Here is a 12,821-nt window from a genome sequence, read left to right as displayed (position 1 = left end):
CAAATTACACTTATTCAAACTTTATTTGTAAAATAATTTTATTACATATTTAAAAAAAGTATTGTAAGTCCAGGCACTTACTTAGTTCAATTTCATTAATTTTTCATAAATTAATAACATCGCCTTTTTTTTAATTTACTATTCTTGTTGAAATTTTTTGAAAAATAACAAATTTAACCGATTTAGTTGAACGAAGTACCTTAAACATCGTGATCAGTTAAGCTTACAAGTATGGCTTTGTCGAAGAACAGTTTAGAAAGAATTAGAATGTCGTAATTTATCATTTGGTAGGGCGAATGGGCGACAGTTTGAAAAAAATAATTAAAGCCAAATAGTGCGAGTCGTTCACTTTTTGACGACCCCATCCCATTGAGCCATCAATGATCTGAACTTAGAACTCGGTTAAACTATTATCGATTTTCAAATTGAATAAAAAACAGTTGAACAAAAATTATGAAGGACTATTGCAGGTGGTCGAAAACTGGATAGACTATTTTATTGAATAGCCAACTTTCCGATCAGGTCAGGATTATATATTGAGCATATGAAGCTATGAATTTTTTCTGAAAATGTAATATTTATAACAATTAAAAAATACTTGCGTCAAAATTGCATATTTATTTCCATAATTTATTTAAGGGGACACATACACCTTAAACTCAAAAATTTTTTATTGCATTATTGAGTAGGATTTTTCCGTCCCTTTCTATTGCATTTTTCGAAATTCCAAAATTTTGATTTTGCCCTGAGATACAGCTGTTTCCGTGAAACCTTTTCCTATACTTTACGAGTTAAATTTTTTCTTCTTTTGCGTTTTCTGGCGAGTAGTGTTTTTGGTCATCTATCGTAACTTTCAGAGGGTACCGATTGAGCTTCAGCACCAGGATCGCGTAAACTTCTTCAGAACATCAATGGTTACGGTCACTACCCCGGATGAGACGATCGAACGGGCAGATTGCTCTGTATGAACAGTTAAGCACACATTTTTTCCATTTTTCGTTTTTACCGATATTTACGTCATAAAAGTACTGTTTGAGAGTGACCTATTGGTTCGATCGTCTTATTCGAGGTAGTGACCGTAACCATTGATGTTCTGAAGAAGTGTACGCGATCCTGGTGCTGAAGCTCAATCGGTACCCTATGAAAGTTACGTGAGATGGCCAAAAACACTACTCGCAGGAAAACGCAAAAGAGGAAAAATTTTAACACGTAAAGTATACGAAAAAAGCTCACGGAAATAGCTGTGTCTCAGTGCAAAATCAAAATTTTGGAATTTCGAAAAATGCAATGGAAAGGGACGGAAAAATCCTACTCAATAATGCAATAAAAAGTTTTTTGAGTTTAAGGTGTATGTGTCCCCTTAAATAATATCTTAGGGTAGCCGGTAATTGGCACATTTATGCTATGAATAAAATGATAATACTTGAAAAATAAATTTTTTTAAAGTTTAATCTCATTATATCTTTAATTGAGAAGTCATAAATTGTACATACAGGAATAGTTATCTACATATGGATTTGAAATATGCGAAAGAACTGACAATTTTTTAATTTTCTGGTAATAATTTATCGTAATAATATTTTTTAATATAAATTTATGTTATTACTCTTAATCGATTATGCCCAGATTTTCTCCATTTTCATGAGATGCGCTAACTCCATATGCTACAGGTTTTTTTATATGCCCATTGTTCACATTTTTTTGATGTGAATCATTATTTTCTATGATTATAGTTTTCATGTCCTTTTCTTGAAGAATTGATTGATCAATAACGCTTGTGTTTTCTAACATTTTTTCAACGATATCAGATTTTTTTTCTTCCGACGATACATTTTCTTCTGTAATTTTAACTTCAACAGTCAAGGTTTCAGTATTTTGGACCAATAGTTCTTCTTCGATGATTGTGTTAACTTTATCTTTTGGAATTGGTTCTATAATAGCTTGGGTCGTTTTTTCAATATTATCGTGTGTATTTTCATTCGTGTTAGTTTCTATTTTATTGCTAACAATGTCATTAGCATCGTTCGACACTTCATTACTTTGTTGAATAACTTTATTGATTTCTGTCGTCTCTGTTTGATGAACTTCAACAAACGGCTCTATTGTAGATTCAATTGTAATAGCAGATTCATTAACCATAGAATTTTCATGTTCAGTTTCTTTGATATTTTCCGATTCGCTGTCGTTTGATTTTTTTTGAAACGTTTTTGCAGGTTCATTTACTTCTTTAACTTCTTCTTCTTGAACTTCTTTTAATTCAACAATTTGATCAATTTCACTTAAGATTGAAACTTCAAACTCTTTTGTTTCATTTTCAATAATTGAATCTAGAGATTCGATAACGTTTATTTCTTCTTCAGTTGGCGAAAGAGCATTTGATATAACATTATCTACCGGAGATGGTTCAGGGGTCGGAGGTACCGGTGGCATCTCATCATCTTTCAATGTGTTATCAGAATCCACATCGCCATTAAGCTCTTTGCTATCGTGTATTTCCCTCAAATTTGATTTCCTAAGCGTAGCAACTAATTCATCTTGTAACCTTGAGCCGATCTCTCGAACTTCTTCGTCGACTGCAGAAACTGGAGTGGATGAGTAAGTCGAAGAGGAATCAGGGCTGTCATTGGATTTGGAATTCGTATTTGAAAGTACCGAAGGCAAAAAGTCGAGTCGAGTCGGCGCTTTTGTTTCACCTTCGTAAGCTGCAATGGTCAAAGCCACTTTACCGCTTTGCTTTAATTGATCAGGTTCCAAAGATAACGATCTGAAAACAACGCATTTTTACAATTCTTATTTATATATTGAGTTAGCTGTCAGGTGTTATTTTTAATTGACGTCTAACAAAGCTTCGATGAAATGAATAAAATTTATTTTAAAAATGAAGGCAGACCTTTCCACAAGTTTCGGAGGTTGATCAGGTTTATTGGTATCATTCGTTCCATTTTGCTGCGGAGATGCTGCTTGATAAGATAATGGTCTCTCGGGCCTAGGCAAAGAGGCGTACAAATTTTGCGTAGTCGTCACCGCAGTCGCGACTGCGCTGAGGGACAGAGGACGATTACGGCCGTTTATTCCTCGCGATGGATCGCGTAGCGGCGGTGGAGGTTCCGTAGCCGTTTGGAATGGATTTACTTTTAATAATTTGTTTATCACTGGTTTACTGTAGCGTTCCTATAAAATTTAGTATAGGAATAATTTAGCAGTTACTAAAAGGGGAACAAATATGCATGTGTTTGCCATATATTATACCGGATAATGAAATTATTGTTGAAGGTTATCAGAAATTAATTTCACGCGTACAGATTTATAAGATAAAATGAAAACAATGTGATATATCTCGGTATCTATAAAATAAACTGCATTTGCTTAAATTATCAAATTACTTTGAAGATAAAGAGCACAAGGTTTCTTGATACAGTCATAAAGAATTATACTTTTTAGTCTGTTTAATATTTAGCTTAAAGGATTATTTCTAATGGCGTATGATACCACAACTTTGCTTATGATATCATTTGAAATTCAAAATAGTAAAAATAATTTTGCATAAAATGCATCAAGTTTAAGGTACAATTGTGCAAACTTACGTTGTATGAGCTAATGGAAAAGAGAACTGGTTTTTTTTCCGAAGTTCCATTTAGTTTCTCAGATTGTTCCATTATAATGATATATATTGATGGTCCGTGGTTCTTAAACAGATGTCTGTCGCCTAAATGATCTAAAAGACGCCCATAAAAAGCCGATGTGCCTATAAAGTAAGATTAATCAGCTATCAAAATCTCATATTTTAAACATTGAAAAAAATTAGATCTCGGTATCATGAATTCTATAATATTAAGGTGAAAGCTAATTTGCACCAATGCACCTATTTACGTGTAATATTTATTAATATATATGCTAAAATTATTTACACTAGTATTGAAGCTATCGTCAAATGAATTTGTTTTATAAATTTTATTTCATGATTGAAAGCTGTAAAAAAGCGAAAATTTTGTCCAATTCAATTTAAACCGATTTAGAAACACATTTGATGTCGTTTGAAAAAATTGCCGCAAAGATAAAATCTTTTTGATCGTTTGTCAAAGATGAAAATACAAAAATTATAGGTAGCAACTGATCTGAAATCTTTCTATCGTATCGATACTTTTAATTGATACGTACACACTGTGCACACAGACACGCGAAATCTTAGTTCGCGCACATCATGTGATTACATGAAAATCTCACGTCCATTGTGAACACAATAAAAAAAAAACGACAATTTTATGCACGTGCGTGTCGCTCTCGTATGGTATATAAAAGATAACAATTTGCGCCGCTCAGGCTCGTAATGTTTTATTTTTCGCTTTTAAATCAAGATTACATTTCGCCTCGCTGCAATCGTTCTTTATTTTTTGTCGAGTACAGAGCGCGGCCGTAAAAATGAGCACTTTTTCTAACTCGATTAACGCGCGCGGATGAGTACAATAACTCGCGCTGTATATATAAGTATATATTTTTGCAATTCACCGATAAAGCGTTGAAGAAGAAAAAAGCCAGAAACTTATTGACAGACTGACGGCGACGTGTTACACATGACGTATAGATATCTTACGAAATGTTTATTACCAGTTACGAGTGCTCAAGCTGCTCACCTGACTAGCTTTTTGAGAAAACACGATATTTGTCAGTAAAATTAACTTCTATCAAAAATCTCTGCTGAAAGATCCCTTTCTTCGGTTGAAATTGAAATAAAATTCAAAGTACACTGGAACACTGACACATTTGTGATGCATCCAGTCCGAGGTGCACTTTTTTTCGTGGAAAACTGGCTTTTAAAAATAAAATATCGCGAAACTTCCCGATGTACAATGCGACCGTGTGTACAAGGTTTACACAGTTTCGAGCGCGTGTGTGTGTCCGTGGCGAAGATCCACGCGCGACTAACTGATGCGACAATCAAGTTAATACCTTTTTCGCGTTATCGCTGCCGTTATTACAACTATACATTTTAACACCTGTGCTCGCGTACACACTCATTTTTTATATCAACTTACTTGGCTGTGCGCTAAAGATAAGACTGGAGTATAACATGTATTCTGTCGTCGTCGTTTTAGCCGTTTTAGCCAGTGCAGATTATTGATGTGCATATAAAGGAAAGTTTTTTTTTCCTTCAGGTATTATTATGTACTGTATACGTATACGTTCATGTACAGTAATGCCATACTAATTGATCTCCTAATTGAACGCGTGTCTTTTTTGTTTCCTCAATATGAACTCGGTGCGGTCGTGGCCTCTCACTCTCTCTCTAGATGCAAATTTTTTGCTTTAATGATAACGCAGCCGCTAGGATTATGACTATGTCGTAATTGTAACCTATCTCGAGGCTTTCGGAGATTTTTCAAAGAGAATATGATTCACGGGGAGTATGATATACGATTAACTCGGAGTTGATATAGCAGCGATGTGTGTGCTGAAAAAATACGTGCAACTTTATGCGACGATTGCAAAATTATATATTTTGCGACGATTTTCATTATAGTCTCAATCGTCGCCTTATAATTGTTTGTGGAATTGTTATATTCAGTTCGTGTTCAAAGTTTGCTTGGATGTGTCTTAATTCTGATTGGATCTACTTTTTTGGTAAGGTTTGAAATTGTCCCGGAAGCAGGTTTTAATAAAGCTTCATTTGGTATTCGCGCACAGTTAACATTACTGCGTATATAATGAGTAATCCTTCGAAGATAAGGAATAATATGTACAAAATATAGTATCTAATAATGTGTTAAAATTTAATAGTGATTCGGGAGCACACAAAAGAAATTCAATTTCCAATTAGCATTTCTGTATTCAATGACTTTATTTCCTTCTTTTTTGCAACATTTAGATCCATCATATATTTTCGAGTCTTAACTTTCACACTGTTTAAGTCTTTAAAGATTAGGCATGCAAAGTTTCTTGTTGTTTTTGTCATCTCTCAAACATCGGCGTGGTGATCGTAAATCTACAATACTTTAATATTTCAAAACCACTTTTCATCTATGCTTTATTCTGATTCCTACCATCGTACTTTATTTATTTATGATATCATATCAACGAATAATGACTTCCTTTATTATAAATATTGTTATTATGTAAAAGTCAAATTCATTCGTGTAAATAATGCATAAACAATGAATATATTTATAAAAAAGACGCATGGTATTATTCGTACAAAGTATTTTCAAATATATCATACACATTCACGAAGCGAATCTTTTCATTACTTGAGTAAGGTATAAAAAAGATTCTTTATAAAACGTTCTTAATAAAAAAGTCTGCTTTTTTCTCCTCTTGTTTTGGTTCGTTGCCATACCTGTCTCCACATGCAGATACCGTAGTGCAGTTTTAAATGCACGTATATATTTAAAAATGTGCAAAAAATGTACAACATTTGCTTTTGCCTAAATGCGAAACGTAAAAATTGCGTACTTTCACTCCTTAACAGCAAGCATTCATTTTTCACATACATAGTATTTTATTATCTTTCAAACATTCTCTAACAACTCAGTTTTTCACGATTACATGAAAATATAATTAATTCGAAAATGTATTAAATTAAACATTTTATTCATTCGTTACACACATTACTTACGATTATAGTGACGCGTTCTGACTTGAGTTTTATGACATACCTATTGAATCATCATATCGATAGAAAATTACTCTGGATTATTGTTATGAAAGAGGCTCATTTAGCCAGTCAGCCGTAGATAGCTAGAGGATAGTTTTACCGTAACGAATTAAAGAAAAAAAGCAAGACTTAGTCGGTAATAATTCAAAAGATATAATTCTGTTACTATATAAAGACAAATTTGTAAAACCTACAGGTGAACTCATAATCACCGACTGAACTGTGTTTAATCGCAATAAAAAAGTTACTTTCGTTGTATTGAGCCATACATTTTTCAGTAATGAAAAATTTTCCCTTTTTTAAGTACACTTTCTTTCAAGATAGCGACTTGCACGTTTTCGGTAAAAAAAAATTATTTTGTCGATCAACGATATATGTATTCAATTATCCATAAACGCTAATATGTATATTATATATATAATGATAATAATAAATGCTTTTTTGGCGCATAACTTTTTAAAATACATTTGAAACTGGCAATAGCTGCCAAACTATGCAATAAGCTTATAAAATACGTGTTAGCGTTTCTCAGTAAGAATAGTTCTCTAACACTACGGTTCTTTTAACTGCATCGTCAGCTTACATTTTGTTTTTTTTCCTACAAATCCATGTATTTCTTACATTAGAATATATTACACGTTTACACTATTTATATATTAATCGTACTTTTCAAATATTTATTATCAATACTGCAACAATTGATTTATTATATAATATGCATTTGATAAATCTATTTATTATTATTAATAAGTTATGCCCAATTAGCAGGAATCGTTTTCAACTGTAAGTTTTGTATGTAACTTAATGTAAACTGAGTAAATGAAATGATGCATACAAAAAGAAGTCTTCAACTTGAAAAACCTTATATCAGTATGTTTTTAAAATGTTTACTGAAAACCAATATTTAAATTATTAATATCAGAAAACGTCTCATGCTTTCTGGGCTGCATTATCGGTATACGCTTTGGGCGTATCTGCGTGAAAAAATCTACAATATCGGTTACGTGTGTATAGATATAAATATTTCGTTTGTTTGCGCACACGCATCATCATCATTGACGAATTTTTTTTGCCATTAACGATTTGTTTTTTTTTTCCCACATGTATCAAATCATGGAAAAGCACTCTTACATGCATATACCCAGAAACTACCCAAACAAACGAAAAAATTCTTATTATTACCGTATGTGATACATTTATATGTAGTAGCATATTGCTGTATAAGTCGAAGTTCGGTTATTTTGCCTTTTTTACCTATCTTCTATATAATATTCAATATGCGAGGATTTATCGAGCGTTTGCTTCAGGGTTAACTCGAATAGTGACTTTATTGTTGAGAGCATTGGACAGTTTTTCAATGTAGTTTTGCGTACCCCCGGTGACTTGGATTTGTTGGCCGTTTTCTTGAGCCATTATGTTGTTATCCTCCACGACGCTTGTGATTTCATTTTCCTTCAAAAAATAATTATTGCAAAATTAAATAATTGTTCATAATGATTTAATGTGCCTAATTTATATGGCTTCTGAGTATACTGCTAAAAATATGCAATCTTATTAGGGAAAATTTTCGTTCAAATCAATCTAAATGAGATCTAAGTTTTTGATATAGGTAAAAAAAAATGTGACATAATACGACTTCGAGGATATTTGCAACGAGTATAAATGTGTTTAAAAATAAAAAAGCCGTCAAGAAATGTGACGAAAACAATTAAAAATTGTTTTTTACAATTTGGCACTATAGCCACTTTGGTATAAAGCATCTACACTCGTTGCCCATTTGATAATTTTTGAGATGCACTATGAATTGGTTTAGACAGTGGTTCATTCGCCAACGTCGAAAATATTTAAGTTTAATTTCAAAAATAAGTTGTTATTCATTTACTGTTGTGTGCACTGGGTGAAATATCTCAAAATGCCAAAGATAACTTGTTGCTTGTACTCAATAAGGCATGTTTACTACTACTCACTCATCAAACAAATTACAAACCTTTTTTTAATTTATTTTTTGAAGTATGAATGATTATTTCTGTATATTTTCTTACAAATTCTACGATTGAAAATTATAGAGATAAAAAGTATGCAAAATAATAGAAAGTAAGAAGGCAAAGAAAATGATAAAATAAGGAGAATATTCGGCACGCCGAGTTTAGACAAGCAGTGTCATTTTTGTAGATTTTGTTAAAAGAATAAAATTTCTAAGCAAACATAAAGTGAGGTTCGTCTTTGTAATATACGTCAGTAACATTTGCGTCAGAATGGAAGGAAAAGGTTCATTCAAGTCATTGGGAGACGAGTGAAACAAAAAAATACATAATTCGAATTTATGTCGGCTACGTTAAAAAAATCCTACCAACTCAAAAGTTACTGACTCAAGATAAAATGGACGCAAAAATAACACTTGAAAATTCGCATCTATGTGAAAACTCGACGCGTCTGGCACCCCCTGAACCATACCGAAAACTCACCCCCTCGATTTGTCTTCTCAAATTTGATCTTTGTAAAGTAGCTACGAGTTCAATCTGGAAACGCGACGCGGCTGGCGCTGCTGCGGCTGAAACAGCATTGTTCGCACTGTCCTGATTCGCCTTTTCCGCCAAAAAACCCAATTTTCCAGGTTTTTTTCCGTCGTTTTCATTGTAACTGCCTATTCTAATGGCAACTTTGCTAACTGATCTCGCCACGCTCGTCACAGCTTGTGGTTTGACAGGCTTTAATGGTTTAATGGTCATTGTGCCATTACTGGAGTTGATATCTGCCCCTGCTGCCATTGTTTTTTGCTCCTTGATATTTTTCGATTGATCCTTGGCTGCTGGGAAGTATGTAGGCGGGGGCTTAGGCACCGCTGCCGGGCTTTCTTTTAATTTAAACGACTCGATACTTTGCATCTCGACTGCTTCGTCATCATTATTATTATGCTTATTATTGTTGTTGTTGTTGTTGTTGATTTGGTTAATGGAGCTGCTTTGCTGATGATTCGTCGTGGGCTTCGGCGCAATTATAGGTTTGTTGGTGCTTTTGACGAAATTAGGTCGTTTCTCTTGATCGTGATTCTGTAAAACATAGTTGGATTGACACCAAGACTTTTTCGCATGATGCTTGTGATTGTGCAGAGCACTTATTGATGCTGGGTGCAAAAAATTGTATTTATATGATCTTGTGAGGAATAAATAGATGTTATGAGCTTAAATTATGATCGAGCCATGTTTGGTCGGATGAAAAAAGAAGTATCTTCAATGAATGAGCACAGCTGTATGTATGAGAAATAAACGAAATTTGTGAAGTACATTGACTATGCTGCGTCGCATGAGGATGAATTTTCTTAACATGTCGATTATTCGCTCAAATGCCTGGACTTTCTCTCGATTATGTTCTTCATCAATCATACGCTATATACGTACAGTAATACCTCGTACGTATCCACGTATCAGCAAGACAATTAAATTTACATTTTTATGGTCAAGGTCTTTATATGTGTGTATAATTGGTAAAAAATCGAGCTCTTGTCGGGCTCTCGTTCGATTCACGCTGATTCATTTTTTCATACCGTCACCGTGAAGAAGAATAACTTGAGTTGCAGTGCAAAAAATGCGCACGTACAAAGCCACACACATACATGCACAAAGTTTATGACGAAGATGATGATCGATGAAATTGATGCGTTATAAGAGTAGAGCGACGGTAAACTATGTAATCAACATGAACGTGAGTAATGGATGAAAGCTTGGATCGTTTTGAATCAATCATTATGCTGTAAAGGGACATTGCTCGAGCTTTTCCAAAGAAACTAAATAAAAGATATAAATGCAACGTCTTAATAATATACTTCTAACCGTGTGAAAATTACTGAGTTGATTAAGCTATGTTAATATACTTTTTTCTCAAAATGAAAAAATATAGCAATTACGTTTGTTAATGGGTACCCATATGTGAACTGAAAATAAAATTAAAAAGAGCCATAAAGTCTGTTGATAAAAACTGCTGTTAAAAAGCAAAATAATATTTGTTAATGAAATTAAAATTGATATGCTTTCTACACCATACGTACACATGAGTTGTAGATTTGTAAGAAAATTCACTTTGGTTACTTGTTCTCTTACGTTAAAACTTGCATTAGATCATTAATTATTCATCTATAGAGCTAACGGTCGTCGCGTATGCGGATATGCATTTATTTATTTGTTATCAGCTTTATTCTAAATAAATAAATGTATATAGCTACGCACGAGGAGAACAAACTCTTGCTTACACATGAATAATTGCTACTTCCTGCTTAGTTATAAATTGATTAATATTCCGAAAGCTCCTATTGACCATATCACGAAATTTGCAGTTTTATTTTTAAATGATTTAACATGAAAATGAAATGTTGCAGTGAGATGCTTATTAACTACACGATATATTTGTTCTAGCGTGATAGTATGTTACATTCGCACATGAAAAGTGAGATTTTTATCTACGCAATATGAAAGGACGATAAAAAAGTAAGCACACGATAATTAACTCGCACTCGGTCTGATGCGTTACACGAGTGATTGCCAAAAATGCCGTTTTACGCACATGATATCGATGTGATACGCAGTATATCGTTATGAAATGCACAGCGTATGAATCTTTCTTTGTGCGCGTATATTATGTAGAATCGTCGAAGATGGATTTATTATTATAGCGAGTACTGTCGGGCGTGCACGAAGTATCGCGAAAGCACGCTCAGCGGATAAAACAAGTTAACCTTGATCGAAGCATTTTCTATGCTTCTCCGTTGAAAAAAAAGAAGAAAAAAGTATTTTATCCACACGCAGACGAGGAGGATAGATATTCTCACCTGTTCGCCGTTGGAATTTTGCTCGGGATTGCGCTGTTGGGCGTTACTGAACATCCTCTGATGAGCGCGTTTGAACTCTTCCATGAGCTGCAAACGTATCATATGCAAAATGAATATTAAGAAAAATGAGGAAAAAACCGCTTAAGGTTTATGTAAAATGTTGTATGTATGCACAATGCTTTTGCGTGTACGCGTACTTTCAAGTCTTCCGCACGGAGAAGTCAATAATTTTTCCAACAGATAATAATAAGTGGCGTCCCTTTAAATTAGACGCTCCTCCGCGCGAGAGCCGGGAAAATACTCGAAATAACAATAGAAAAAGTAGTTGACTTCGTGATTCACCGACCTTGTCGTGCGTGACCTTCTGCTCTTGGGCTTTAAGGGCCTCGGGATTCTGTGTCTGCTTGCGATTCTCGGCGCTGTTCTTATCTCCCTGCTCCTGATGTTGACCATTCGAAGCATTGCTCATACTCCTCTACCAAAAAAGAAGAAGGTAAAAATGAACATCGCACGCTTGAGTGTACATTCTCAATTTGTTAGAGATACGTAACAACTTGAAAAAAAATTTTTTTAAGCAAGATTTCATACAACAAGATTTGCAATGCGCACACGATAGGTAATGAAGTTAAAATATGGGTACGCGAAAGAGAAAACGTACATCTTATTTAAAACGATAATAAATTCAGAAGCGCGACTTTCATAGGACCTTCTCCTTTGCCACTAAATCTCTTATTACGCTGACTACGACGAGAGCCTGCTACTTTATCCGTATTAACAAATAATTTGAATTTTTAACTCTCTGTGTAGTCGTAGAATCGAGCGCATGCGTATGATTATGAATTGTTAATTGACGAAAAGAATAAATTAGTTTATTAATGACATTCCACGCGCGACTCTTTGGAAGGATATTTGTTAGGACGATCGTCCTAATGAAATGTCGAACTGTCTCGCGAATCAAGTTTACCTGCTTGGCCCGTCTCTGCAGTTCTTGGGTGATGGCGGTGCTGAGGTCGATGGGCACAGGCGGAGCCACTGGCGGCGTGGGCACTTTGACCGGGGCCGCTTTGATGGTTCCGTGACGATTGATCTCGCTGCTCTTGTGCATCGACGAAGTGAACGAGGACAGAACCGTGCTCGCGCCGTTGCAGCTGGCAGGCTCTCCCGAGGACGACGTGGATAGCGAGGACGTGGTCGAGGCCGCGCAATCCTTGCCGCCGCAGGAGGACTCGAGGCTCGATTCGGTCTCCGTCGAGCCGGTCGAGCCCATCGACATGGTGCTGCCCATCTGCATGCCCATGGCGTTCATCGGTTTCGTTTCTGCGAATACAATTCAATCATTGGACTCTCGGC

The 12,821-nt window shown here is 34.7% G+C and overlaps 2 protein-coding genes across 4 annotated transcripts in view; both read right to left on the bottom strand.

The window, feature by feature from the left end:
* Positions 1 to 1,386: 1,386 nt before the first annotated feature.
* LOC106657914 (probable GPI-anchored adhesin-like protein PGA55) lies at positions 1,387 to 4,908 on the bottom strand. 3 transcript variants are annotated; one of them, XM_014379620.2, is made up of 4 exons: positions 4,606 to 4,908; positions 3,585 to 3,745; positions 2,891 to 3,171; positions 1,387 to 2,764 (listed from the first exon to the last, which is right to left on the bottom strand). In XM_014379620.2, exons 2-4 carry the CDS (start codon positions 3,654 to 3,656, stop codon positions 1,609 to 1,611), a joined length of 1,509 nt encoding a protein of 502 aa, XP_014235106.1. In that variant the 5' UTR covers positions 3,657 to 3,745; positions 4,606 to 4,908; the 3' UTR covers positions 1,387 to 1,608. The 3 variants fall into 3 exon arrangements, with proteins under 3 accessions (XP_014235106.1, XP_014235105.1, XP_014235107.1); XM_014379619.2 differs by having other exon boundaries at positions 4,632 to 4,908; XM_014379621.2 differs by lacking the exon at positions 4,606 to 4,908 and adding an exon at positions 3,909 to 3,989.
* A 1,798-nt stretch (positions 4,909 to 6,706) lies between these two features.
* The window catches only part of LOC106657790 (transcription factor stalky), a 44,089-nt gene continuing 37,974 nt past the window's right edge, over positions 6,707 to 12,821 (bottom strand). The window contains exons 9-13 of the mRNA XM_023460849.1: positions 12,436 to 12,788; positions 11,818 to 11,946; positions 11,472 to 11,558; positions 9,115 to 9,699; positions 6,707 to 8,101 (exon numbers count right to left, since the gene is read on the bottom strand). Of these exons, the coding sequence (XP_023316617.1) occupies positions 7,937 to 8,101; positions 9,115 to 9,699; positions 11,472 to 11,558; positions 11,818 to 11,946; positions 12,436 to 12,788 (1,319 nt within the window). The 3' untranslated portion in view covers positions 6,707 to 7,936. The remainder of the gene's footprint in view (positions 8,102 to 9,114; positions 9,700 to 11,471; positions 11,559 to 11,817; positions 11,947 to 12,435; positions 12,789 to 12,821) is intronic.

The sequence above is a fragment of the Trichogramma pretiosum genome, unplaced genomic scaffold (genome assembly GCF_000599845.2).
Source record: "Trichogramma pretiosum strain Unisexual culture from Peru unplaced genomic scaffold, Tpre_2.0 scaffold6, whole genome shotgun sequence".
Lineage (NCBI taxonomy): Eukaryota > Metazoa > Arthropoda > Insecta > Hymenoptera > Trichogrammatidae > Trichogramma > Trichogramma pretiosum.
The sequence above is the reverse complement of the archived record's forward strand: the minus strand, read 5'-3'. Positions and strand labels throughout refer to the sequence as shown.

Excerpts from the sequence above, each read along its gene's own strand:
- LOC106657914 (XM_014379620.2), bottom strand. The coding sequence starts at position 3,656 with ATGGAACAATCTGAGAAACTAAATGGAACTTCGGAAAAAAAACCAGTT. Across the intron at positions 3,172-3,584 it reads TTTCCATTAGCTCATACAAC|GAACGCTACAGTAAACCAGT; the intron begins GTAAGTTTGCAC and ends TAAATTTTATAG. Across the intron at positions 2,765-2,890 it reads CCTCCGAAACTTGTGGAAAG|ATCGTTATCTTTGGAACCTG; the intron begins GTCTGCCTTCAT and ends CGTTGTTTTCAG.